Raw genomic sequence first — 26,792 nt, forward strand, 5'->3', positions numbered from 1 at the left:
ACCAGTGTAAAAACATAAATTGAGCAGCAGCTCTTTGCAGACAATGAACAATACATAATTCCAGAGATAAGGAAAACAAACGAGGGGAGCTCCAGGATTTCCCCAGATTACTCACTAGAGGAGTTTCCAAGATGTAGCAAGGAAAGGGACCCCAAAGGGCTCGCTGAGTTGAGAAGAAAGAGAAAATTTTGAAGCAGTTGAGGTAAGAATTCGCAGGGCAGAATACCCTGAACTCCAGAGAGCTCCTCTCAACTCTTTGCCTGAGTAGTGATCTGAGCAACCCCACCAAAAAGCAGGAGACTGAACAATTCCAGGAGCTGGCAAAGAAGGCTGGGAGGAGTTTGTACTCCCATCAATCCAAGTACAGAGGCCATACTAGGCAAGATGTTGGGCAGAGTTCTAGGGAGGTAGCTAATGAGTAAAGGTCTTAAATTAGCCCTAGACTAAAGATGATCCTGGACTTCCATTAAGTGTAACAGCAAGCCTCCAAAGAGTCAAAACAGTCCCAATGTTCTGCATTACAAAGCAAAGTCTAATATTTTTAAAGGAATACAAGAAAACCCCGCATTCAACAATGTGAAATTCACGTTTAGCATACCACAAAAATACTTGGCATGCAAAACAGGTGAGAAACCAATCACTAAAAACAAACTCAGAAGTGACAGAGATGATGGAGTTAGTAGGCAAAAATATTAAAAGTTACATCCAGGTGTCCCTTAACAATGGGACTATGTTCTGAAAAATGTTCTTGTTAGGCATTTCTGTCATTGTGTAAAGATCATAGAATGTACTCACACCAGCCTAGATGGGACAGGTCAATCACTTGATGTGACAGTTATGTCGGGGAGAGAGGGATTTAACCCCAGGCCTTGGGCATGCTAAGCACATGCTCTACCCACATCGATCATTCAATATGGCCTCTTGATGCAATCAAGGAATGTAGGTGCAACGTGGCATGCTGTTATACAGTAAACTTTTTTTGGTAAGTAGAAGGACTACACTCTAATGATAAAAAGTATAAGAATTAAATAAGCCAGAAACATAGTCTTTTATTATTACTATCAAGTATTAAGTGTTGTACATAATTGTGTATGTTACATTTTCTATATAACGGGCAGTACAGTTGGTTACACCGATACCACCAGAGACACATGAGTAATGCATCATGCTATGGCATTATGGCAGCTACAACATCACTAAGCAAAGGGAATTTTTCAGCTCCATTATCATCTTATAGGACACCACTGTATATGCAATCTGTCATTGTTCAAAACATCATTATGCAATGCATGACTATATTTAAAATATGCTCCACACACTGAAGAATTTATAGAAAAACATAAGCATGTTGAGGAGGAAAATGGAAGATTTTTTTTTAAAGATCCAAATGGAACTTCTGGAGATGAAAAGCATAATATTAGAAGTAAAAACATACTGGACAGGATAAATAGCACATTATGACACTAGAGGAGAAAAGATCAGTGACTTGGAGACATAGCAATAGTGAGTACCCAAGATGAAGCACAAAGAGAAGAAAGACTGAAATAAAGAAAACCACAATGAAATATCACTTTGGACCCATTATGCTGGCTATAATTTTAAACATCAGATAATGATTAGTATTGACAAGAATGTGAGGGAATTAGAACCCTCAACCACTGCTAGTGGAAACTAAAATGGTACAACCAATGTGGCCCACAGGTTGGCAGTTCCTCAAAGTCAAATGCAGAATTACCATTTGATCCAATAATTCCACTCCTAGGTTTATATTCAAGAGAAATGAAAACACATGCCCACCAAAGCTTGCACACAAATGTGCATAGCGGCTTAATTCATTACAGCCAAAAGATAGAAATGGATGATGACTAGATGAATAAAACATGGTATAGCCATTCATACAGTGAAATATTATTTGTTCATAAAAAAAGAATAGGGTACTCATACATGTTATAATAAATATGAACCTTGGAAACATTATGCTTAGTAAAAAACTAGTCACAGGGTGGTGACAGCTAAAGGGTATGTGGCTTCTTTTTGACACAATAAAAGTGTTCTGAAATGACCATGGTGATAACTGCACAACTCTGAATAAGCTGAATACCATCGAATTGTATATTTCATGTGGATGAATTGTATGGTACATAAATTACATCTTAGTAAGACTGTTAAAAGGAAAGAAAACGATTGTGTTGTTCTGGTGGAGGAACAGACACATAGACCAGCAGAACAGAACAGAAAACTCAGAAGGAGGCCCACACAAATGGGCCTTAGTAATTTTTGACAAGGATGCAAAAGCCATTGCATTTAGGACAGACGGGCTTGTCAACAAGCAGACGGGGAGCAACGCGACTTCCAGAGGCAAGAAAGGGAGACATCTGTCTCATACCCTATACCAAAACCCACTCAAAATTACTTATATAGAGACTTCTATGTAAAACCTATAACTATAAAACTTTAAGAAAAGAAACAACAGAAAAAAAGCTTCATGATCTAGGGTTTGTCAAAGAGGTCTTAGGCTTGAAACCAAAAGCATAATCCATAAAAGAAAAAAATGGATGCATTGCATTTCACCAATATGAAAAACTTTTGCTCTACCAAAGACCCTGCTATGTAGTTTTTCAAAACTACAGAAAGAGCGAGAGAAAAACATTTGCAAATCAGATGGCCAGCAAAGGACTAGCATCTAGAATCCATAAGGCATTCTCAAGCCTCGACAGTTAAAAAAGCAGATAATCTTTGACTGGCATGGAGCCCAGTGGTAGAGCACTTGTCTAGCATGGGTGAGGCCCTGGGTTCCATCTCCAATATCACAAAAGAAAAAAGAAAGAAAGAGAAAAGAGAATTAAACAACCCAATTAGAAAATGGACAAAAGAAATGTTAAGAAGCATTTTACTGAAGAAGATAAACAGATGGCAGATAAGCCTGCAAGACGCTCAATATCATTAGCTATGAGCAAAATGCAAATTAAAACCACAATTAGATACCATTACTGTTTTAGTCAGCTTTCTCACTGTAACTAAAAGACCCAACCAGAACCATTGTAGAGGAGGAAGTTTATTTAAGGGCTCTTGATTTCAGAGGTCTCAGTCCATATATAGCCAGCTCCATCATAGAGGAAGAGTATGGCAGAGGGAAGCAGCTCACATGATGATCAGAGAGCACAGAAAGACATTCCACTCTCCAGATACAAAATATATACCCCAAAGTCATGCCCCCAATGAACGACTTCCTCCAGCCACCCCCTACTACTTCAGTTTCCACTCAGTTAATCCTGATTAGGGGATTAATTCACTGATTGGGTTAAGACTTTCACAACCCAATCGTTTCTCCTCTGAACCTTCTTGCATTGTCTCACTCATGAGGTTTCAGGGGACACCACATCTAAACCATAATAATTACATACCTACCAGAATGACTAAAATAAAAAAATAGTGATACCACCAAATATTGGTGAAGATGCAAAGAAACTGGATCACTCCTGTTGCTGATGGGAATGTAAGATGATACAGCCACCCTCGAAAGCAGCCTGGCAGTTTCTAAAACCTAAACATGTAATTAACAATCAACCCAGCCATTGCACTCCTGGGCATTTATTCCAGAGAAATGAAGACTTGAGCTCAGATAAAAGCTGATTCATGAATATTACAACAGCTATATTCATAAGAACTAAAAACTAAAAACAACCCTAAGTCCTTCAAAGGGATAGTTAACTGCACTTTAGTACATCCATAGCATGGACTATTGTTCAGTAATACAAAGCATATATTGTACTATTGATAAATACAACAACTTGGATGGATTTCCAAAGAATTATGCTGTGAAAAAAATAAAAAATAAAAGCCAATCCCTAAAGGAACTGACAGGTATAGAACATTCCACCCAACAGCCAAAGACACTCTAAGTGCATAAGGAACATTTACCAAGATAGATCCAATTGGGGGCTGCAAAACAAGTTTCCCAAAACTTTAAAAGAACTGAAATCATATAATGTATTTTCTTTGACTCCAAAGGAGAAAAAGTGAGGAAAGGAGAAGGGTTAGGATGCTGTGCCATCCATCCATGTGGGGAATATGGAGACCAAGCTGTGAGGGTGGAGAGAAGGGACATCTTTGAGGGATGGCAAAGGAGCAGGCTGGGTAGGTCTCCATCGGCGACATCCCTGGTTGGCAGCCAGCGAGTGGGTGGTGGTGGAGGCCCCGTTTGTCATCACATAGAACACAGGAGGCCCAAGAGCAGCACAGGCTTGAGAGCAAAGGACAAGTCTGCTCCTGGGGAAAGGCTGAGTTTATGATGTCATTGAGACATCTGGAGAAGGTGGAAGGGGGCCACGGGAAACGCCAGGGATCTGGTAGTTGATTTCTGCAGAGAAAAAAATACTAGAAATGGAACCCCAGAAAAAAATGAGCCTTTCAGCAAGGCTCAGAGGAAGTGACCCACAACAAGAGCAGAAGAAAAGGAGATTGTAAAAAGGAAGAAATGGTTGACGTGTCAAGAGCCAAAGAGAGGTCAAGGATGAGGAAGCTAAAAAGTCCCCACAGGTCCCGTGGGTTTAACAGCTGGGTATTATAATTGCTCTAGAAGCTCCTCTTCTGCCAATTTGTCTTCTGCATAAAGATGATAATCCCAGTTAGCTCACTGAGTACTGGTTAGAATTTAATTAAGTAACAGATGTGGCCGAGGCCAGCACAGGACCTGGTACCAAGTAGGCACTCCATACATCTGATCAGAATGGTTTGCTGACAAGGAGATAGCAATGTAAGCAGGCTGCCATGGCTCCTTCCCAAGGGCTCTGCTGGTCAGCATCCAGTTTCTTGCCCACACTGAGCACATAGAAAGTGCTCATCACTTCTGTCACTCTTGCCACCTTTCCAGCACTAGGGAAGGCTGTTGAAGATCGGTGCCTCTACTGCCTCAACTGCACCAGATGGGGAACCTATTCCCACTTTAGACAGGCTTTACTTCTAAGTGATGTTTAAAGTGGTTTAGATGCCTCTGCACGAGGTACCAGAATCCAATGGCCAGTCCATCTCCCTAGCACCAACTCTGTCATCCAAGAGCAACAGGATCGTAAAATCATGAGCAAAGCCAGGTGCCAAGATACTCACAAGGAAAGTGACCTGCCAGCACTTCACCCTGCTCATCTGGAAGGTGACATCCTGGGTCTGGTTGTCAGGCAGTGTTATGCAGCAGCTGATCTCATGATTACCCACAGAAAGAAGAGCCCTGCAGCCTGGTTCCGGGTAGTCACAGGTGCATGGGTCCAGTTGCATGCATCCGTAGTGTCGCACCTCCTGGGACAGCTCCAAAAACTGCGGAGGCACGTGGTGAGGGGGAGGAGAAAGCAAAAGACCACTTGAAGCAGGTGAAAACCTCATGTGAAAACCTCCTGCCATTCTAACAGCAGGCTGGATTTGCTCACAGCAAAAACACCTTTTCTTCTGGACCACATCTTGCCCTCTGTGCTAACAATAAGCCCTGGGGAAATTCAAGGTGTGTCCTGCAGGGCAGGGTTCATTCCTGCCTCATTCACCACTGTGTCCCCAAAGTATCTTTTAAAAACTAACCTGAGCAGGGCGTGGTGGCACACACCTATAATTCCAGCAGCTTGGGAGGCTGAGGCAGGAGAATCGCAAGTTCAAAGCCAGCCTTGGCAATTTAGCAAGGCCTTAAGTAACTCAGTGAGACCCTGACTCTTAAATTAAACACAAAAAGGATTGGGGATGTGGCTTAGTGGTTGAGCACCCTTGGATTCACTCCCCAGTACAAAAAGAAATAAAATAAAATAAAAATTAACCTGAGATCTAAATAGGAGGAAAAGTCGTCATTTTTCAGGCTACTTTATACGACCGTGGAGAAAGAGACTTTGGAAATGGCCAGTTAGAGCACAAGTAGATCTCTTTCCTAAGCAAGTTGTGGACAGTGTCCAAATGCCAAGGGGTCACTTTTATGTTAATTGCAAAGTTTAGCTTTTCATCTGCTTCTGAACTGACCTCAGAACAGAGGTTCACACCTGCAGTCCTGGCATCCTGTCCCATTAACATCTATCCAGGATTTTTAGTTTTTTAACCATGTATTATTATTAATGATTGTGTTAAAATGAGCTAACATGGGTTTGGTGACCTCCACCTTGTTTTTACAGCTGTCACCCTGGTCCTGGTCTAATGGAGTGTGAGATGTGTGTACAGAGAACAGAATTCTCAGTTTAGCACATGGAAAATTAGAAAGACTACCAACCCATGACAATCTTGCTCTTTCCCCATCCTTTTCTGAAGCAAGGGAACTTACATCTCCCTTTCAAGGACCACGTGTGGCATAAAGTAAAACATGGCAAGACGTAAGCAAAGAGGGTCAACAGACTCTCGATCTCACAATGATAGCACGAGCATTCGAAGCTACTGTCTCTTCCAGTCACGGGGACCAGCTTCAGCCCATACTTCACCTTAAGAGATGCATTCAGCTGCCTAGCCTCTGGTTGAGTCAGTGGAAAATATCAGAAACTACAGAGTGGGAGGACATGGTACTGAGTCTTTTTGTCACAGAAAAAAAGAGAGAGTTTAATGTGGTTTAGACAGGCATCTGGATCACATTAAATATCACTTAGTAGTAAAACCCATCTAAAGGTTTCAGGCATTTGCTAAGATACTTTCTTACTTGAAATACGGCATAAGTCTTATCTGGAAACACTTTTTAAAATTGCAATAAACTCTTGGCTGCAATGAATTTGAAGAGATGAAAGTGTTTAATTAAAACTAAGGTTCCATTTTGGAAGGACATTGATGATAAATAAGTAACTTACTCAACATACTTATTGGCATTTGTCATTCATAAAGGAATGCTGTGATATCACCAACTATATGAAAACCTGAAGACAGAAACCTGGAAGGATTATCTACTTGAAAAACTAGTTCTTTTAAGAAGAATATACCTGAAAAAAGACAATTTCATATATATAGCCGCAGAAGATATGTTTGTCTATTTCCATTTATAGCAGGGGGCTGGCAAAGTCTTCTGTAAAGAGCCATATAGTAAATACTTCTGGCTTTAGGGACATATGGTCTGTGAAGCATCTTATCACCTCTGCCACTGCAGCCTTAGATAATAATATATAAATGAATAAGCAAGACTGGTGCCAATAAAAGTTCATATACAAAAGTGGCCCATGAGCCATAGTTAGCTTATCCCTGATTCTGATCAAATGACTCTTTAAGTTAATTTCACACTCATTTCCAATTCCAAGTTTTTCTGTACATGTATATAAAGCAAAGCAAAAATTGTTAATATGTTTGTTCCATTAGCAGTAGAACTCTACAAACACTTAAATAATGCTGGTTATGGATTAGCACACTTAGAGGCTGTGAGAGAAAACAAGTTCATTTCATTAATGACTCAATTTTTAAAATCTAATTTGTGTATTCAAAGTTTGTAAAAGACAATCACAAATCATATGGCATTTTTAGGTTTATCATAGAAGATAAAATTTGTTTTGCAGAAAAAAATACAAATATACATTCCACTAGAGCACAGATACATAGTAAAAACAGTATTTTTGCTGAAATAAGAAGTTAGAGTTGATATGCACTGCTTTGGTGTACACAACTTGTAACTGTGAACAAAGGAGCAGTACTACCCATCAAAATAGAAGCTGTACTGTCAAAATGTACAGATACACAAGAAACTGAACTCCCAGGGTTTTTTGTCTTAGCAAAGTGGAAGTGGAATACCAAGGGGGAAATGCTAAACTGGCAGTAAGTGCCTTTCCTTTTGTTTACTTTTTTCCTTTTTTGCAATCCATCCATAAATATCTCCAAGCATCTGAGCCTTTGTGGAATTACTTTCTTTGTGAACCTAAATACAAATGAGTCCTCTACATTTTGGTGGCATTTTGTTCAAACCAGTGCTGCAGTTGCAAACACAGGCAAAGTCTAAAGAATGAGGAAAAACAGCACAGTGAGGTAAAGGCCATGCCTTCTGCTAAAGCCTGCCTTGGGCTCACGGATCGTGCTCAGGTCTGGAGGTATGTGAGTGGGTACTGCTGTCATATAAGCTTAAAAATAGATGTTCCCATGGAATAACAGAACACACAGCTAAAGGTGGAGATGTTGGAGGCAGTATTCTCAGAGCTTCACCAAGACCTGTTCCAGGTGCTGGGAACACAGAGAGTAGGTATAAATTACATACAGTCCTGGACCTCATGATGCTCACTGCCAAAGTGATTTATAGCGGCAAAAGCTAGAAACAACCTGACTCTAATAATAGAAATAGGCTAGCTAAATGATAACCCAACCACAAAACGAGGAATACTCTGGAGTCGTTAAAAACTATGTGGAGGATCTACATTAATTAACTTGGCAAAGAACTCATAACATACTGTCTGTATTTTTTAGAATCTTTAAGCAATAAGCTTTTATTAATTCTATAATCAGAAAAATCAATGAAAGTATTCTCTTTTTTTAAGAGAGTCTTACTTTTAGTGTTTAATGGGTTTATAAATTATAGAAACAGCTCAATTCTAATATGAACTCCCTTCTAAGGATGTCTCTTGGTACAGTTTTTGACTCACCTTTATTTGATTGTTTTCTTTCTGGAAAGCCTCTAATTCCTGCCTCTGGGACTGTGTGGGTTTGGCACATTCTTCTTCAATGTCCTGTACTGCCTTCAAACAACAGAAATTGACAATTTACCGACTTTAGCAGAAATGAATTAATCTGACAAAAACATACTCATGTTTGAAGGGCTATAAAAATAGTCCCAAGCAGATCTATGTAGATACTTAACATGACAGGAAGGTTGCTTTTTAAATTAGTGGGTAGAAAAAGATTGTACAACAGTTTGGGGACAATAGGCAACACTTGGTTAAAAAAAAATACCCCCCCACAAGAACCAGAAAAATAAAGGTGAGTATGTTTATCTGATCTTAAGGTAAGAACCATTTTTTTAAAGGTATACAGACAAAATGTCATAATGAAGGAGTAATCATATATAATTACACGAAAACATGAATAGCTGCCATAAACCCACCAAGAACAAAACAGAGAAGCAAATGGTAAACCAGGGGAAATGACTGCATTGTATATGGCATGGAGTTAACATTGATGCAAAGCAACAGGAAAAATGTAAATATCCCCAACATGAAGACGAACAAAAGATATATATTGGCAATTGATCAAAAGGAATTCCAGATAACAAATATATATTCAGCCTTTCTAGCAATCAAAGAAATTTTTGCCTCTTAATTTGGCAAAGACTAAAGCACACAATCAGAATTGACTAGGGTTTGGGGAAACTGGACATTCCATATAGGACTAATGGGCTTAATTGGTAACTTTCTAGAGCTAATTTGATGATACAAATAGAAAACTACCTGTAAAAATCATAAGCACAGATGTGGGGAAAATATTTATAAAATTATTGCTGCTACTGTTTGTAATAATTTAAAAAATTTTTTAATTTATTAAAATTGGCAAACCCACACAGTGTCTCCTCTGTACCCCTGGGTTCCACATCCATTGATTACACCAAAATGGATAGAATACATTTTGGGGAAAACTGCACCTATGCTGAATGTTTAGACTTCATTATTTTTCTTCATTTTTTTTTAGTATTTTTCCTTCATTATTATTCCTTAAACAACACAATCTAACTATGATTTACATAGCATTTTAACTGCATTAGGTATTATAATAATGCAATCTAGAAATTTAAGTATTTGAGAGGATGTGAGTAGATTATATGGACATACTACAATGTTTTATTGAAGAGACTTAAGCATTCTTAAATTTGGTATCTGTAGTGGGTCCTGGAATCAATTTCCTGTGGATACTGAGGGACATTTGTATAGTGCTCACTATGTATGAGGAAAGGTTCTAATTGCTCTAAAACAAAAGTAATCCTTAGGGCCACTGTGCGAGGTAGGTGCTATTATGAAATGCTCCAAAATAAGTAATTGACCATACATTTAAGCAAATAATAGGTTATTCCCTCATTCAAAATTATATAGAACATTTTTAAAGTGGGGACAATCAGTAAGGTATTGATACATGAAAAGAAGAATATCAGGTTACAAAATAAGAGTATAATAATAGACCCTAATTTTTTGTAAAACAACAAAATAAATATTTATCAAAACAATCTCATATGAGCATTACAAATCAAGGAAGTGGAAGTGCATGTAAACTAAATATGTATGAAATAAACACATCAAAAAAAGTTAAGAGTTGGGAGTACATAGCTCATTTAAGGTCTTGGGTAACATTAAATTTTGTTGTACGGTTTTCTAGATTTGTAAAACTTTTAAAAGAAGAAAAAAATTTGTTTGCATGTTAAAAAAATTAAAATTGAATGTATCACTGGGCTCCGTCTGCTCAGTTTTGTGTCACCACCATCCACAAATGTTTTCAAACTCCAAAGCCCTAGTGGGTTTCTCAGTTATCTCCTAATCCAAGGTGGGTCCCAGCAGAACAACTCCGGGATCAAAGGCAGAAGGTGCCTAGAGGACATCCGCCCCCTGAAGAAGCTCATCAGGATTGCTCTGAAGCCAGGTGAAAAGTGGAAGCCACCAGGCTGGGGTTGTGGCTCAGTGGCACAGCGCTCGCCTAGCATATGTGAGGCATTGGGTTCGATCCTCAGCACCACATAACATAAAAAATAAAGATATTGTATCCACCTATAAGTAAAAAATAAATATTTGTTTAAAAATGGAAGCCATAAAGTCCATTGACTGCAACCTGCCTGTGTGCTGCAGGGACCTTCTGGAACACCTCCCAGCTCCCTTCCCCTTGTGCCAGCCTGGCCCCGGAAGCTCTGGTGTGAGGTGCACCTCATCACCCAAGAGCTACTTCTGTGTCTCCTGATTGAAAAGCATTTGCCATTGTTCCTCAGTCTGTCAACCCTTCAAGGGAAGAACTGGTGTCTTTCACCTCAGTGCATCTGCCCAATGTCCCGTATACAGCAAACATTCAACAGTTGTTCACCACTTACCAGGACTTCCTTTATACCTTAGCCTGGACATAAGTCTGTGTGTTTTGTCCTGGCTGGGTATGCCTTATCTCCAAAAGGAAAATGAAAAGCTGAATACATTTTTTTGCACTTCTGTTTATATTGGGGGAAAGATATATAAGATTTAAAGAGAAGAAAAATAACATTTATTGAGAGTCTACTTTAGCTAGGTTTTCTCATTGACTTTTTCCTAACTATTCTAAGGGACAGGAATGATTATCACCATTTTATAGATGGATAAAATGAGGTCCAGAGAGGGTATGATGTTCAAGATGACCCAGTCAATAAGTGGCAGGAGTTAGGTTAAACCCTGGTCTGACCACAACACCAAAGCCTTGTACTGTTACCCAAGATGCTGAATTCTTACAGGGTAGGCAGCTCCCTCCCCAAGGCTTTCTCTTTGTCACTAAATGTCCTCAAAAGTGAACCTGCATACTGTACCAGATTGGAGCCAGAACGATCATTTTCATGAATTCAATATGATGTTAGAGCCCCTAAGGACAGTGAACACAGGGTACAATGTCCGAGAGGAGGCATAGCTAATTAATGCAGATAAACAGCAACCACGGCAGGAAGTATTGGCTGAAGACTTCATCGGGATTACCCAGGATTCTCAAGCACTGAGATTTAAGTGTCCTTTAATGTAAGCAGGACAACTGGTTTTGTTTGGCTATCTTTCTAAAGAGATGGCCCTGATGATGGGTTCACAAGTCATCACTCAAATGCATCATATACAGGACCTCCCTCCCAGATGGTCAGACCATAGGGGAGTCAAGTCCAGACAAACGTCTCTACTCAGTCACATGGGGCCTGAACACTGGCTAATGGGGACTCATGCAGAACCTAATTTTAACAATCAAGCAAAATCACAAAAGTCGTGGTTTTCAAGAGCTTCAATCACACACGCTCTGCAGAAGGTACAATGGTGAGAAATGGAGAGCACATGTGTGTCCAAGGAAGGCCTCGGCTACTCCACTCTGGCTAGCTGAAATCGGTACAGGAAGACCCGGAACATGTGTGCCTGCATGTGACCTCACAGTGCTGGGGGACTAGTGATCAGCCCACACCCCCCTCATCAAGTCACTGCACTGACAAGAGGCTAGCCCCTTTCAGCGAAGGGGCACACCTTTTTCTAACTTCTTTTACTGTTTCTTTTGTCTTTTCTTTTTTGGGTGCTGGGGATCAAACCCAGAGCCTCACGCATGCTAGGCAAGAATGCTGGCCTGGTGTCTGGGAACACCTGGGAACAGCCAGTAAAGCAGTAGAGAATTGAGGAGGGGGTCCCCAGGGCACATCAAAGGCAGCATCTGCTACCATTTCACTGCCTGGCAGAATCTTTGCCACACAAGACAGGGGAAGGGAAAGGAGACTGAACTCTAAATTTACTTTTTGTGGGGTTAGGGGGTGAAGGTAAGCAGGACCAACTATATAATTTTCAGGGCTTACCGAGCACAAAAGAAAATGCAGAGGCCCTTGTTCAAAAGTAATTAAGAATTTTAAAATGGCAACAGCAGAGCATCAAACAAGCCCAGGAGGGCCTTCTGAGCACTGGGCCCAGTGTGACTGCACGGGCTATGTGCCCATAAAGCCAGCCCTAGAGCAGGTGTGCCCTCTCCTGGATCAGGGAACAGCAGGTTATGTAGAGTGAGATTTAGGGACCATGTGTGGCCTTACATTTGCAGGGTCTTCCTTTCTAGTCTCATCTAATTAGCCTAGTGATAGGATCACCCACAAATTCACAGAGTGACTATTAAAATAAAGATTGAAATATTATTTCCCTCTTCTAAACTGCTCTACTTTTTAAATTTTAAAATTATGATAAATTTATGCAGCATAACATTTATCACCATTCATAAGTGTTCAGTGATACTGTATATATTCACAATATCGTATAACCGTTACCACTATCTATACTGAAATTATTTTCACTATCCTCCAACAAAAAATTCTGTACCTGTTAAATAGTAACTTTCCCTTCTCTTTTCCCCCAGTCCCTAGTCACCTCTACTGTAGTTGAATCTGTCTATTCTAAGTATGGAGATACAATCCTTAACCATTATATATTTTTTAATGATTCTAAACCAAGTGGCCTAAATACACAGGATTCTCACCTGCATGTACAGCAGATCTACGGCTGCTCTGCAGTCCATCAGCACAGAGTCAAGGGCTGGATCCATGTACCTACGTAATTTAGGAACATTACATGAATTTATAAGACAGGCTAATGGCACACCTGGGAGGAAGTGCATTTGAAAGCAGTGGCCCCCTTCTATCACAAAGCCACCCCCTCTGCCCCCTGCACTTGCCTAGCCTTCACTGTCTCCCTCCAGCGCTTCTGTTTCCATTTTCTTTTTCTTTTTTTTTTTTTTTTTGTAATGCTATGAGTCTTACCCGATGAGCTCTGAGAGTAAAAATGCAAAAAATAAAATAGTAAAGCTTTGGGAAAATGGTCTGCATTCCTGGTCCCACTCAGCCTCACTCTTGGCCACCCAGTCCTGAATTCCCTTTCCCATCCCTCAACACCTGGCATGATCACCTGCCCCACATCTACCACCATTGCCTACCTGGCCACCCTCACTACTCACTTGAGCTGCTTAGGGAAGCTCCTTCCCAGGCTTTCTGCTTCACTCTCACGCTCATAGTCCAACACAAGTGGCTGTTGTCTGACAGTCAGAGTTGTAGGAGTTGGGTCATTTATTCTGTTTACTTCTGAGGTCCTTTATGGGGCCACCCCTGCCCTCACTTCCATTCTATCTCTTATCATTCCCATACCCAACTCTACATTCCAAGTGAGCTTCTCTGCTCTCCTCCTACCCTGACAGAGCATGCCTCAGGGCCCTCCTGCCCTGACTTATCTCCCTTTTTCTGCAAGCCTCCCCAAGGCTGTGTTAGCAACCCATCTTCTGTGCTTTGCCAGCATGGAGCTTATCCTGACTGCTGCTCTGATCAAGTTTTCTTGACAAGAGATGTCAAGACCCCAACCTCTGTTGAGAAGTGCCCTCCTGGGTCTTGGCAGAATGAGTGGCAAATAGCAGGGGCTCCATTTCTGTCTATCAGAACCAGAATCAACAGAACAGACTGAAATTCAGGACTGTGTATGCACAGCAGCATGCTAAGAATGGGCGGAAACAGGAAGGGCGTGCCCTGGCTGATCTACTGATCTACAGTCAACCCGAAGGCAGAGGCAAGCAGTCACTGTTCTGGGAAGCACAGTGTGACTAGACTGGCAGGGCTGACAGACTCAGAAAGGGATGAAAATGGAGATTGAGGGTCAACTTCATTTGGGGGGTGGGGAGAAGGAACTGAAGCATTCATATGGTAAATAGCTAAATACAAATGACATTGCATTTAGCTATTTACCATATCCCAGAGGATCCTGTGGAGCACAGAATAGTGTCTGTCACACCAGAAAGATGGAGGTCCCAAACCCATCCTAAGATGGGACTCTGGAGGCAGTGGGGGATACAGAGCAGGCACCATCTGGTCTGGAAGAAACTATATCATCACTGGAAGAAGAGGCCTCACCTACTGGAATCACACAGCTCTTAGAACTGGCCTCCCTACCTCCACCTGATAAAACCTCCACTGGAAAGAGGGGGAGGCATTGTGGGAGGCTCTGCCAGGCTCTCCCCCCAGGAGATCTCTCTGCTGAGGATCTGGAGACCTGATCCTCAGCTCCAGGAACAGAAGCAAACTCCCTTCTTTCCACAGTCACAGATGATCTGCTTAGCCCTGCTGCTGGCTTGTGATTGGCAGGTATTTTATCTTGCATTTACCATCTAGGATTTATTTTTTAAATGAAGACATAGGCAAAGCCTGATTTCTAATTCAAGCCTCAAGGTTAGGGACAGAATCCTCCTCTCTCCTGTGATCTCAAGTGAAAAAGCTAAGCCCCAAAGACTTTTATGGTTGCTATGATCATCAATATCATCAATATTATGATAAAAAAAATGACCAAAACTTTTGGAGCATATATAATCACTCTACAAGAATCCTAAGAGGGCCAGGTGTGTGAGTTCAAAGCCAGCCTCATCAACTTAGCTAGGTGCTAAGCAACTCAGTGAGACCCTGTCTCTAAATAAACTATAAAATAGGGATGGGGGATGGGAGGATTAAATGAACTCTAGATAGGGCAAAGGGAAAAAGGGGAGGGAGGAGAAGGGAGCAGGCACAGGGGTAGGAAAAACAGTGGAATGCGATGGTCATCATTACCCTAAGTACATGTATGAAGACACGAAGGATGTGACTCTACCTTTTGTACAATCAGAGATATGAAAAACTGTACTCCATATATGTAATATGAATTGTAATACAACCTGTTGTCATATACAACAAATTAAAATTAAAAAAAAAGAGATGGGAATGTGGCTCAGAGGTTGAGTGCCTCTGAGTTCATACCCAGTACCAAAAAAGAAAGAAAGAAAAAGAAAAAGAAAAAAATCCTAGGAAGAAAACACTATTATTCCCATATTACAGATAAAGAAACTGAGGATTAGGAGCTTAAATAACTTGGCTAAGGTTATGAAGCTGAGAGCTGGGACTTAGGTACAGGAACTCTGATTCAGGAACCACCATGCTCAGCCACTTTGTAGTAAGCAGCTTACAAACAGTTATTCTCTAACTCTTAGATGGACCCAAGTCCTTACCTACTTCTCAGGGTTTTTTTTTTTTTTTTTTTTCAGAAAATTACATTTTTATTAAGTCACTTTACTAGTTTTGGTTTCTTTTTTTTTTTTTTAATTTTTTATTGTTGGCTGTTCAAAACATTACATAGTTCTTGATATATCATATTTCACAATTTGATTCAAGTGGGTTATGAGCTCCCATTTTTACCCCATATACAGATTGCAGAATCACATCAGTTACACATCCATTGATTTACATATTGCCATACTAGTGTCTGTTGTATTCTGCTGCCTTTCCTATCCTCTACTATCCCCCCTCCCCTCCCCTCCCCTCCCCTCCCCTCTTCTCTCTCTGCTCCCTCTACTGACATTCGTTTCTCAGGGTTTTTTGATGATTTCTCAGAATACTTCTGAGCAATTAACTTCTATCCTTGCTGGGGATATCCTAAAATTCAAAACCATAAACTGGAGCTCTAGTAAGGCATCACAAGGTCAAGTTAACTACTATCCCCAGATTTTGAAATGCCTTTCTTTAAGGCTTCTGCACTCAGGTTGCAGAATAACGGGGCTGGGAGAAAGCAAACTTAAGTAGCAATGGTAATAAACTCTAGAGGCTACAGATGATAGGATTGCAGGTGTGTAAATGTCCTGTTTCTCATTGTCACTGTCTGTCTGATGTTCTCCAGAGGACCCCTGTTTCTGGGGAACGATAGGATTTTCTGCAGAGGAACACTGCATTCTATTGATCTAGAAACATGAGTAGCCCTGGTACATACAACCCTGGCATAGCCTTTATGAATGCAAGCTGAATTCTTAAAAGAGTTCAAATTCACTGAAAATTGGTTGAGTTCACCTTTTGCCTCCAGGGAATACTACAATGCAATAACAGATGAATCAGATTTGCTGGGTAATTATCAACAAATCCTTCGATTAATACAGTCAGGAATCTATCCCAGAGCAAACCCATGACATCTTGCTCCCATCTACTCTGCCCCTACTGCTGTCTCTCAAGCCTTCCTTTCTTGCTTGCCTTTCAGCAGAACAGAAGCCACAGTCCTCATTATAATATCCCCAAGGATTCCCTTGAGACTAGTGAAAGTCTTCCTCCACATCTTCTTTAGCACATATATTGCGGTTCATGTCACCCCCTATCTTCCTCATGACTTTCCTTTTAACTTTCCCCAAGTTCCTGGTCTCTCTCCTGTGGTGGGGCTGTGGGCAGGCCATGGTGAGACACTGACATGTTCTGATCCACAAGGGTTTCTGTCACCATAACAACTTACCACTTTCTGAGTCCAACCTTACAGTTTTCCACCTCAGCATTGCAAAGACAAACGTAAGGGAGTTCAAAGTCTGCCAACTTCTTCACAACTAGAGACAGGGGAAAGAAAGGCAGGCTGGTCAAAACAGCACACAGAGGTGACACACAGAAGCTTTCAAATGAGAAAGGAAGACATTACTTTTTGGGGGAAAAAATCACACTAAGAATATTCTCTTGTATGAGGATATAATTTTTTACCTTTCTGAAGTTCATCAAAAAATAAATACTATTTGATCTGCATCAAATCCCAGGTCCTTGGGTAGGATATTTACACTGTGATACAGATGGAGAAATAGATTCAGAGATACCCAAGGCCATGGCTGGCCTTAGTTCCTCAGGCCCAGCCTCCCACATCCCTTGGTTTCCATCAAACCACCTCCCACTGCTTCTTGAGAAAACATATAAACTAAGATAACTAATACCATTTCATATCTTTAAAAGCCTTGTAATATGTAGAATGAACCAGAATGGAAAGCAAAGCCACAGAAATCAGACTGTTATCTCTCACTAGAACTTTTTTTTAAGGAATCTAAAAGTTATCATATCATCCACATTTGATAACAAATATTCCCTAAGAAGGAAATGTCATACTGTATGAGATGTCCTGAAATCTGGGGTCTAGCACTCACAAGGAGGGTGAGGCATGGCCCATGGCCAGAAGCCAGGACAGGCCCAGGGGTGAATGGGAGAGGACATCAGATTGGAATTGGCAGGCACAGAAAAGAACAGGTACCAGAATGACCCAAGGTCTTGCTCTTAACAATTTCTGTTTCTCTGGGGCTACTCATCCCAGCTCAGTCTGAATAAGAACACAATCTCTTATTCCCATTTTTGATCCAGAGCTGAGAACAGTGGTCCCAACACCACAACTCCTTTGCTATGACTCTTGCATCTCCTGGGCTGAACCTCTGTTCACACCTACCCTCTCCATCCCCAGGCTGCCCATATACCTTCTTACCAGAAAGCTTGCCCTCCTTGCAAAACCGAATGAGAAAGAGGCCAAAGTAGCCCACAAGTTCCTGACGCAGTCCAAGCTTGTGCGACACCACCTTTAACCAGAGACAAGCAAAAGGAAGAATATCAGGGAGCCAACCACACATCCTAAATGTGATGTGAAGGACTGGAGTGACCTATACACGTAGGTTACAAGTGCTTTTGTGAGACAGTAGACATAGAAATCTTTCTGGAATCTAAAAATGATACACGCTCATTTTAGAAAAGTTAAAGTGAAGAAAACACAAGCCAGTCCCACCTCAGTGCCCAGTGACTGGCTTCCGTCAAGGCTGGTTGTCACATATTGGGTGTGGACACCACATGTCCTGCCTCATTTTGGTGCCTATTGTCCCCTGGAGGGCAGTAACCATTCTCTATAAACATCTGTCTTCTGAAATATCTGCCCCGTGGGCTGCATGCCATTATACCTCCCTGTCACTGGACTACCAGACACCTGGAAAAGGGTCATTTGCCACCACTTAGCTGGCATACAAACGTGCATGTGTAACGTCCACTTCTGGCACACTGGGCCTGCTTCTCTGATGCTTCCTGTGACAGTGACGTGTCATTTACTATGACACTTGCTCAGTGGAAAACTCCAATCTCTGATGCTGGCTGCCTTTATTTCATAGTCCTCTTTGAGTGACATCAGTCAGCTTTCATTTTAACACCAGCGACTTCATCTTTACCATCAGGTCACCCAAACTGTGACCTCACCACGTTGTCTGTCGTCCACCTTTCCCCAGCTGGAACTTCCAAGATACCACAGGCTATTTCCCTCCCCCAACCAGTGGGGTCCCCTTTAAGACTGGGCTCCCTTTCCTTGAACTCCCAGCCTTTTTTCTAATTCCCATTTATGGGGAATCATACAATGGTATGATACATATATACATTGTGTAAGGTTCAAATCGGGGTAAGTACCTCTTTTTTCTCAAACCTTTATATATTTTTTTCAAGGCAAAAGCATTTGAAATCCTTTCTTCCAGCTACTTCAATACACAGTACATTATTATTATTTATAGTCACCTTGCTATCCAATAGAGTACCTAATTTTTTCCTCTCATCCAACTGTACAGTGGTACCTAGGCACCTTGGTTTTCACTTCCTAGGTCCCCTCTGCAGCCCTGGAGGATCAGCCTCCACAGCCCCGCATACTCGGAGGCTCTAAGCTCCGCTCCAGTTCTCCAGGTGGCAGTAGGATACATGCCAGCCTCAAAGGGGTACTTTTACTGTCAGAGGTTTGTAAATTACCTCTTGAGACAGTCTGACTAGGTGCCTGGTATGGGTGTGTGTTCTTGGCATGGCTGTAATAAATAGCGTGGGAGCGCTCTCACACATGCTACTCAATGCGCAAGCGCTTTCCTCCACCCTTTGTGCATCTCAGGTTGAACTCAGGGTGCTTAACCACTGAGCAATATCTCCAGCATTTTTTAAAAAATACCTTGATTACACAGTGTCTAAGTTGCTTAGAGCCTCTCTAAGTTGCTGAGGCTGGCTTTGAACTAGTGATCCTCCTGCCTCTGCCTCCTGAGCAGCTGGGATTACAGGCATGTGCCACCACTCACGACTGCCCTTCTTTTTCTCTCACTTTTCTCCCCATCCTCTTACAAAACATCCCAGACTGATGACTGATGCAGGGCTCCCCCATATGCATGGGTGAATGTGTGTGTGGTAAGAAATTGTATCGCAGACTTCTTTTTCCTACAGTAAATCTGGCCCATGTCCACAGATTTCCCTCTTTTGTGATCCACTTAGCAAAAGCCACGAGAGGAGCACAGAAGCCTTTTAGAATTGCTAGCATTTGGATCTGGAATGCTACACCCACCCCAGGCCTGCCCCAAGGCCCCTGTGCTAAAATCTTAGGTGGTAGACCTTTAAGAAATGGGACCAGGGGGCTGGGGATGTGGCTCAAGCGGTAGCGCGCTCGCCTGGCATGCGTGCGGCCTGGGTTCGATCCTCAGCACCACATACAAACAAAGATGTTGTGTCTGCCGAAAACTAAAAAATAAATATTAAAAATTCTCTCTCTCTCTCTCTCTTTAAAAAAAGAAAGAAATGGGACCAGAAGGCCATGGAGACATGCCTTTAAAGGGGATTGTGAGACCCTGATGTCTGTCTTTCCCCCCACCCGCCTCTCTCCTTCTGGCAATGAGGTGAGGGGCGTCTTGCTCTGCCACACACTTCTGCCAGTATATTCTGCCTCACCATAGGCCCCTTGCAATTTGGCTGACCAATCATGGACTGGAACCTCCAAAACTGTGAGGCTGGTTGTCCTATTTTGGATGTGGACAGGTATCCTGCCTCATGTTGGGGAGGAGGGACCTTCAAGAAATCCTCTGTCACCCTCCAACAGGACCTGTCACCACCATCCTAAGTATGGCCTATTCCAGAATCAGCTGGTCACCACCCCTCTGCCTGCTCCCAACCCTGGTGCAGCCCACAAAAAATCATTTAGCATATTTCCAGGTCATATCCTAGCTAAGTTCCAAAGAGGTGACAGCAGCCTTAGGAATGCCCTCAGAGCTCTCAGGAAAATTGACGCCCACAGAGGGATAAAACCAAGGAGGCCCTGAAGGATTGGCTGATACTGAGTTTCCTTAGTCAGTCTTCCAGGAAATCCCAGCAACTTCTGTAGGTAAGTCAACAATAGCATAAAAGACCAGGCAGAAAACTTCCGGAAGTTAATCATGTGCCAGTTCCCTGCTTTTAAAGTAGAATTGTTACTAGATTCGGCTGGAGTTTAAACAAAACTTACCTCTAGGATTCTTTCAGCCATATCTGATGTTAGAATTTCCACTTTAATGCTCCTTCCATTGGGCAGAAATACATCCAGAGCAGCTTTCTCCGTAGCAACATCAAACGTGTTCTGTAAGTGACAGAAAAACAGAGGGGCAGCTTTACCTGCTGCTCTTTAGGTGGTCAGTTCCTACGAGAGAGTGTGCACTGCAGAGATTTTTGGTGGGGGTTCTTTTGGGGGACAAAGTGAGGGTGATAGGGGTGTGGAAAGGGGCCAAGACAGAGCAATAACACAAAGCTTGAAAAATTTTCAAACAACAGAGCATCCATTCTGGAAGATATTTTATTTTTATAAAATCATCCATATCCTCAGTGATCTCAGAGTTAACTCTCACCATTTTTAATATTAAGCATTGCTAAAAGTCCATATCTCACGTTTTTTCCTGACATTAGTGTGTGGCAGTCTGAAGCTCTCCAAACTCCACCATTTAGGGGGTTCATAGAGGTTCCGTCACTCATGCCATGTGACTGTGTGCAAACCTGGGCAGGTAACTCCCCCGCTCCATACTGCATTCCTTCAGCCCTAAAATAAGGATAATCTAGTGCTCATCTTAGAGAGCTGAGGCGAGGATTCACGGAGGCAATGCAGAAATGATCTGGAACATGCCTTATCACAAACACTCATGGTGGCTTTGTTGTTTCAATGCAGTAGGAAGTTAGTTACATAGTTTTGATTTCATTTAGTATCTATAGGTAAGAAATAAAGGGAGTCGAGAAAGCTTTAGGGAGTGTTTTCAACACTCCTATGCAATGAGATACTGAGATTGCTAATTCATTATCTTAAACTGTTTCTGAAGTCCATCCACGTGTCTTCAGCTCCAGCACTTTAGACCCATCTCTCACCTCCCCTGGCCTCGATTCCTGCACAAGCCTCCTTAGCAGGTCTGCTTTTTCCATTCTTCTTCCCACAAAGCAGTCCCCACCGGCAGCCCGAGAAATCTTTAAAAAGGCAAACCCCAAAATGTCTCTCTCTTGCTTAAAATCTCCCAATGTCGTCACGTTGCTCATGGGACACCCAACTCTTCACCACTGGTCAGGAGGAGACAGGTTGTATTGGCAACTGCTCCTCACCTGCTTTACTCCTTCTCTCCAGAACATCTCCCAGAGGAGTTCTCTGTCCATTAGAAGGAAGGTTGGAGCTCGCTCTTTCACCTAGGCTCTAACCTTACCATGATGCAGACCAGGGTCTCAGAGAATTCAGTCTACACAGAGGAAAGCAGCCCTTGGAGTAGGAAGAAAGAAGAGGGAGCCAACCAAATTTCCATGATTTGTATCCCTTACAGTCAAAAAAGACCTGATGAAAATGGAAGCCATTGAGCTCTACCTTATCTACTAAATACTTGTTGGTTGAATGTTCTTGACTTTTCAATACTTCATTTGCTTAAAGTGAGGGAGATATAAAAGGACCAGGGCAAGATGGCAAGTGAGGAGGCCAGGGGCAGGCTCAGAACAGAGGAACGTGGAGAGGGTCTTCCAATGAGGTCAACTGACAGAAGTGCTTGTGGACACAAGCTGGGGACCCAATCAGACAGACACTTCTGTTCTCGTGCTCCTAAGCAGGAGAACCAATAGAAAACCTAAAATAGACATATGGACCCAGGGGTGGAGGGCACCAATCAATAACAGTGAAGAGAGCATGGTCAGGGGAGGAGATAAGGAAAGAAGGAAATTCAGAGACCATAGAAAGTACAGGCCAAAACTCCCCCACTGGACTCCCAGCTCCAAGGCCCCCTTTCTTTGGAGAAGTCTGTTACTATCATTTTTCCAAAAACCCTGCTGCTTGCTCGCTATCTCTATGTCCTGCTCTTCAATTCTTTGCTGAGCAGAGACATCTAGATGCTAATCCAGCATCCCTAGATGGTAACAAAAACTTGATTAGATAGTAAACTCCTTCAGAGCAGAATCATGTGGACATGTGCTAATATCAACAGACACTTGAATCTTGGTACTATATTCTCAAAATAATCCAAATGAGAGATAAAAAGAAGTAGAATCGTGGCACCTAAACTGGAACATCTGGAAATGAATTGTTTCTGTGCATAACCTCCTTCTCTAGCCCAACAGAATGTGCTTACCCTACAGGTATTTGAGAAAAGAACACTAAGGTTAAGTCTCTCCAATGTTCTCTTTTGACACGGCCACACTGGTGTTGATTGGCAGAACCTCTTCTCAGTGGATAACTGCTACATTGAGGGATGTGATAGGTTAAAGGGCACCCAGATCTTTGCCTTGGTCAGATGAGCAAATTGGTGGACAACTGCCCTTCCCTTTCCTTCCCCCTGCTCCCTAGCACGTCCCAGGGATGGGCCTTACCCAGTGGCATCTGATTCACATTCTAGTCTAACCTTCTCCACTTTCCCCAAGACTCCAGCCACACCTACCTCCTTCCTATCCCCCCTTAACCTCACTTCCCATAAGTCACAGAGAAAACACCAAGATGGGAACTTAATCTATTTCTGCTCATAGTCACAGTCCAAGCTTGGACTATATCTGTAGCTTCGCCTATTCTTTGCCTGTGTCTCACATTCAGTTTTAGAGAGGCCTTCCTCTGCCTGACTCCAGGTGGTGTTAATCATCCTTCCTCAAGGACTTGGGGCTACTGACTACTCAGGCCCTCCTGCCCACTCCCCTCCTCTCCTGGTTCCTTCCCTACCAGGCAAAGTCTCATTCTAAACAACAGAAAGACAAAAGCTCTTGGTGGATCATTTCCAAGAGAGAATCTGACCCGTTTGACCCTGGAGAAAATTCTGATTTTAGCACTTCACAAGCATCAAAAGAGTTAGTCATACATTTAAGCACAAATATCTATATATCTATATCTATATCTATCTATCTATCTATCTATCTCTCTATCTATCTATCTATCTATCTAATCTCTAAGTCTTTTAATGGTTCTGTTTAACTTGAAGAAAAATGCAGGTTGTTCAAGAGAAAAAAAAAATATTGCTTGGTTCCGAAGGAAAAGTATTTTGAAAACACTAAGGATTTAATTTATTAAAATTGTGACATAACAAAGTTAGGGAGCGGGTAGGTATAGAAGAGGAGATAAAAGAAAGCTGAAGTCCCCATCTCCATAACACTCTGTGGAAAATGTTGAAAAATTGAATACAAGACAGTCTGAGATAAGCAGGTACATGAAAACATAAAGACTTTTTAAAATTTTGCCTTTTCAAAAGTCCCTTATCTCTAAAGTGATCACAAAAATCCAGAGTTTAGTGAGTTGGGGAGGGGGGTCTAGACACATAAGACAAAGGGATCATGTGGGGGCAGGGTTGGGTAGGTACCTCCACTCTAGAAATATCTCCTAGCATGAAAGGAGCCGAGGCTCTGGACCCAGGCTCCATGAATGAGGTTGAGGACTCTCTAAAGGCGGGTCCTCAACCTCAAGTAATACTATCTCCTTCCACCAGTCATGAGAAACAGCATGAAGCACTGGGCCAAATCAGTGAAAGGCCCCTTTAGGGGTAAAATGCCTTTAATTTTTGCATCTAGGCTTTGACCATCCCTGATAGTAGCTTTCCTGGGAAGGATTCCTAGAATGTCATGTCCATACACACTTTTAATATCCAGAGGCAGGAAGATGCTCTTGTATTTTCTGAGCCTTGAAGGGCCAGGCCTGGATTGTGTGATTATTTGGCAATAACCACCAGGAAACTACTAGCTACTGCACTTAGCAGATGAAGGGAAAATATCCAGGTGGGGAAACTCATCCCTACTTCATGACAGATCCACGAATCACTGCTCATTCTGAGCCTCCCAGCCCCCCAGCCCCCCAGCCTCCCAGCCTCGTAGGAGTAATCCTGCCATAAGCTCCACTGGCTATTTCTCTCCTGTGTTGCCTAACTCTATGTATTGCCATGGATCCTTCCGGTTCGGGAGGGCACTCAGGGGCAGGGTCTGCGGGCAGCAGGGAAGTGGGAGTAGGCTCACCTGCCACATGATGTGACCACTGCTTCCCTTTCACCCGTATTGTCCTGATTCTCCCCACACCTCCAGATACTATGTTCATTGTTTCCTTCCTTCAAGGGAAAAAATTTAAAAGCCAGAGTATATGTGATCTTCCTGCCCACTCTGGAAACCTTCAAAGAGCAGCTAAATGTCACTTCCTTTAGAACATCACCCCAGCCATGGTCTCACCATGTCTTCCAGACACACTCATCCTATGGTAATGCCTCCTGGCTGTCTTTTCACCAGGTCACATTTGACAGGTGACAGCATTTGCACTGCACACTGGGGTAAGTAGGCGTGCACTGCTGTGGGTAGCAGAGTCCGTAAATACCACACCAGAGTTGATGGGACGAAAATCTTGACACATTGCTAACCGTCTCCGGCAACACAGCCGTGCACCATAGCACTCCGTGTGTACCACGTGTATGGTGCACCCCAGTGCAGGGCCTGGTACTATGGCATAGTGCCCACTGCAGTTAATGACGTGCCAAGTGACATTTCTGTCTCCCCAAGAAAACAAACTCTGTGAGCCAGACTGGGCATCATTTACTGATGTCTCACCTGCCTCTAGTAGAGTGTCATCTCACAGCAATCATTAACACATATTTGTTAAATGTAGAGCAACAGATGATGGGATAAACCGGGCAGATATGATACAATGAACTTAACTTCCCTTTCAAAACCGTAATGCAAACCTCCTTTTTAGATATTTTCAAAAGTAGAACCACGTCTGCCCTGCTCTCCTTTTAGAGGCAAAGAGAAAACAATCAGAAGGAAAACTATCTTGGATTAAAAAGTTAAAATAGTTCCAGGCCTGCACCACTGGATATTGGAGGGGCTGCCAAGCACTGATATCGGAGATGGGGGTGGGGCGGGGAAAAGAGGACTCAAGAAGTAATACAGAAGCTATCTGAAAGCAGTTCATCAGGGAGGGCTCAGCAGGGCTGGGAGCATAACTCTGGGCCCCATTTGACACTGCCTAGATGCAGGGGAGAGTGAAGAAATGTGCAGAAACTCCATCTTTGCAATCTCTCAGCATGGTTGAGAAGAGAAAAAGGCATAAGCTACAGTAGTGACTACCCCTTAAGCATTAAAGTTGTTCCAGATGGTATTTAAGGGCTCAAAGGAGTATTAGTTAATTTAATCCTCAAAGCAACAATAAGAGAAGAACTCCTCTCCCCTTTACAGATGGAGATACTAAAATGCAAAGAGGCTAAAATTTTCTCAGACATATGACTTGAAAGTCAAATGGCCAAAATTTGAACCTGGATCATCTCATTCATGACCCTGAACTCTTTAACCACTACACTAGTTCTGGGGCTGCTGATCTGAGCTAACAGAAGGATTTAAAATGCTAAGCCATGATCCAGGGAGCTGTGGTTTATGCTTCATTGCTAGACGAAACACTTGGGTCTTATGGCAGAGAATTAGTGAGAAAATGTTCAGAAACAAGAGGCAAGATCCAGAAATACAACAGACAGTCTCAAGAGACCCAAATCAAATCCCTCCCTACAGCTTAGCATGCATGGGCAAACAGCTAGGGCACAAAGCACAGCCCTTCCAAAGTTGAACAATAACCTGAAAAGAATTGCTAAGGAACCCATGCAAAAATCCTGGAAAATTCTAAGAAGAAACACAATCCACTATCGGCATAAAATATATACCTGGGGGGTTGGAGTTGTAGCTTAGTGGTAGAGCACTTGCCTGGCATGTGTGAGGCCCTGGGTTCGATCCTCAGCACTGCATATAAATAAATAAATAAAAGATCCATGTACAACTAAAAAATATTTTTAAAAAATATGTACCTGAAAAAATTATACTACTAAGCAGGTGAACATGCATTAATAAAAATATGGCATCTCTGAATGAAGATCTTAAAGAACAGAGGAAGGCCTCAACTAAGAGGTGAGGAAGAAAAGAATTAAAAATTGAGTTGGCAAATTCATGGGGAAAGTGGAAGAGAAAAAGAAGGTCATTACAAAATTGAAAAACACTTCAGAAGAAGCAAAAAGAGATATTGCAAACTGCACCTGGGCTACTAGGCTTTTGTATAAAATTATAAAGGCAACATACTGGTGCTGGGGTTGTGGCTCACTATTAGAGTGCTCGCTTA

General features: G+C 42.2%; 1 protein-coding gene across 4 annotated transcripts in view; it reads right to left on the reverse strand.

Annotated features, from left to right (window-relative positions):
* Window positions 1-26,792, reverse strand: part of Snx31 (sorting nexin 31) — a 61,391-nt gene that overhangs the window by 19,336 nt on the left and 15,263 nt on the right. For all 4 annotated transcript variants that reach the window (XM_046464921.1, XM_046464920.2, XM_046464924.2 and 1 more), the window contains 6 exons: window positions 20,691-20,801; window positions 17,901-17,991; window positions 16,905-16,992; window positions 13,108-13,177; window positions 8,562-8,654; window positions 5,107-5,310 (listed from right to left, as the gene is read on the reverse strand). In XM_046464921.1, the coding sequence (XP_046320877.1) occupies window positions 5,107-5,310; window positions 8,562-8,654; window positions 13,108-13,177; window positions 16,905-16,992; window positions 17,901-17,991; window positions 20,691-20,801 (657 nt within the window). The remainder of the gene's footprint in view (window positions 1-5,106; window positions 5,311-8,561; window positions 8,655-13,107; window positions 13,178-16,904; window positions 16,993-17,900; window positions 17,992-20,690; window positions 20,802-26,792) is intronic.

The sequence above is a fragment of the Marmota monax genome, unplaced genomic scaffold (assembly GCF_021218885.2).
Source record: "Marmota monax isolate L192 unplaced genomic scaffold, Marmota_monax_Labrador192_F-V1.1 WCK01_AAM20220418_F8-fsc00003, whole genome shotgun sequence".
In the NCBI taxonomy this organism is placed as follows: Eukaryota; Metazoa; Chordata; class Mammalia; order Rodentia; family Sciuridae; genus Marmota; species Marmota monax.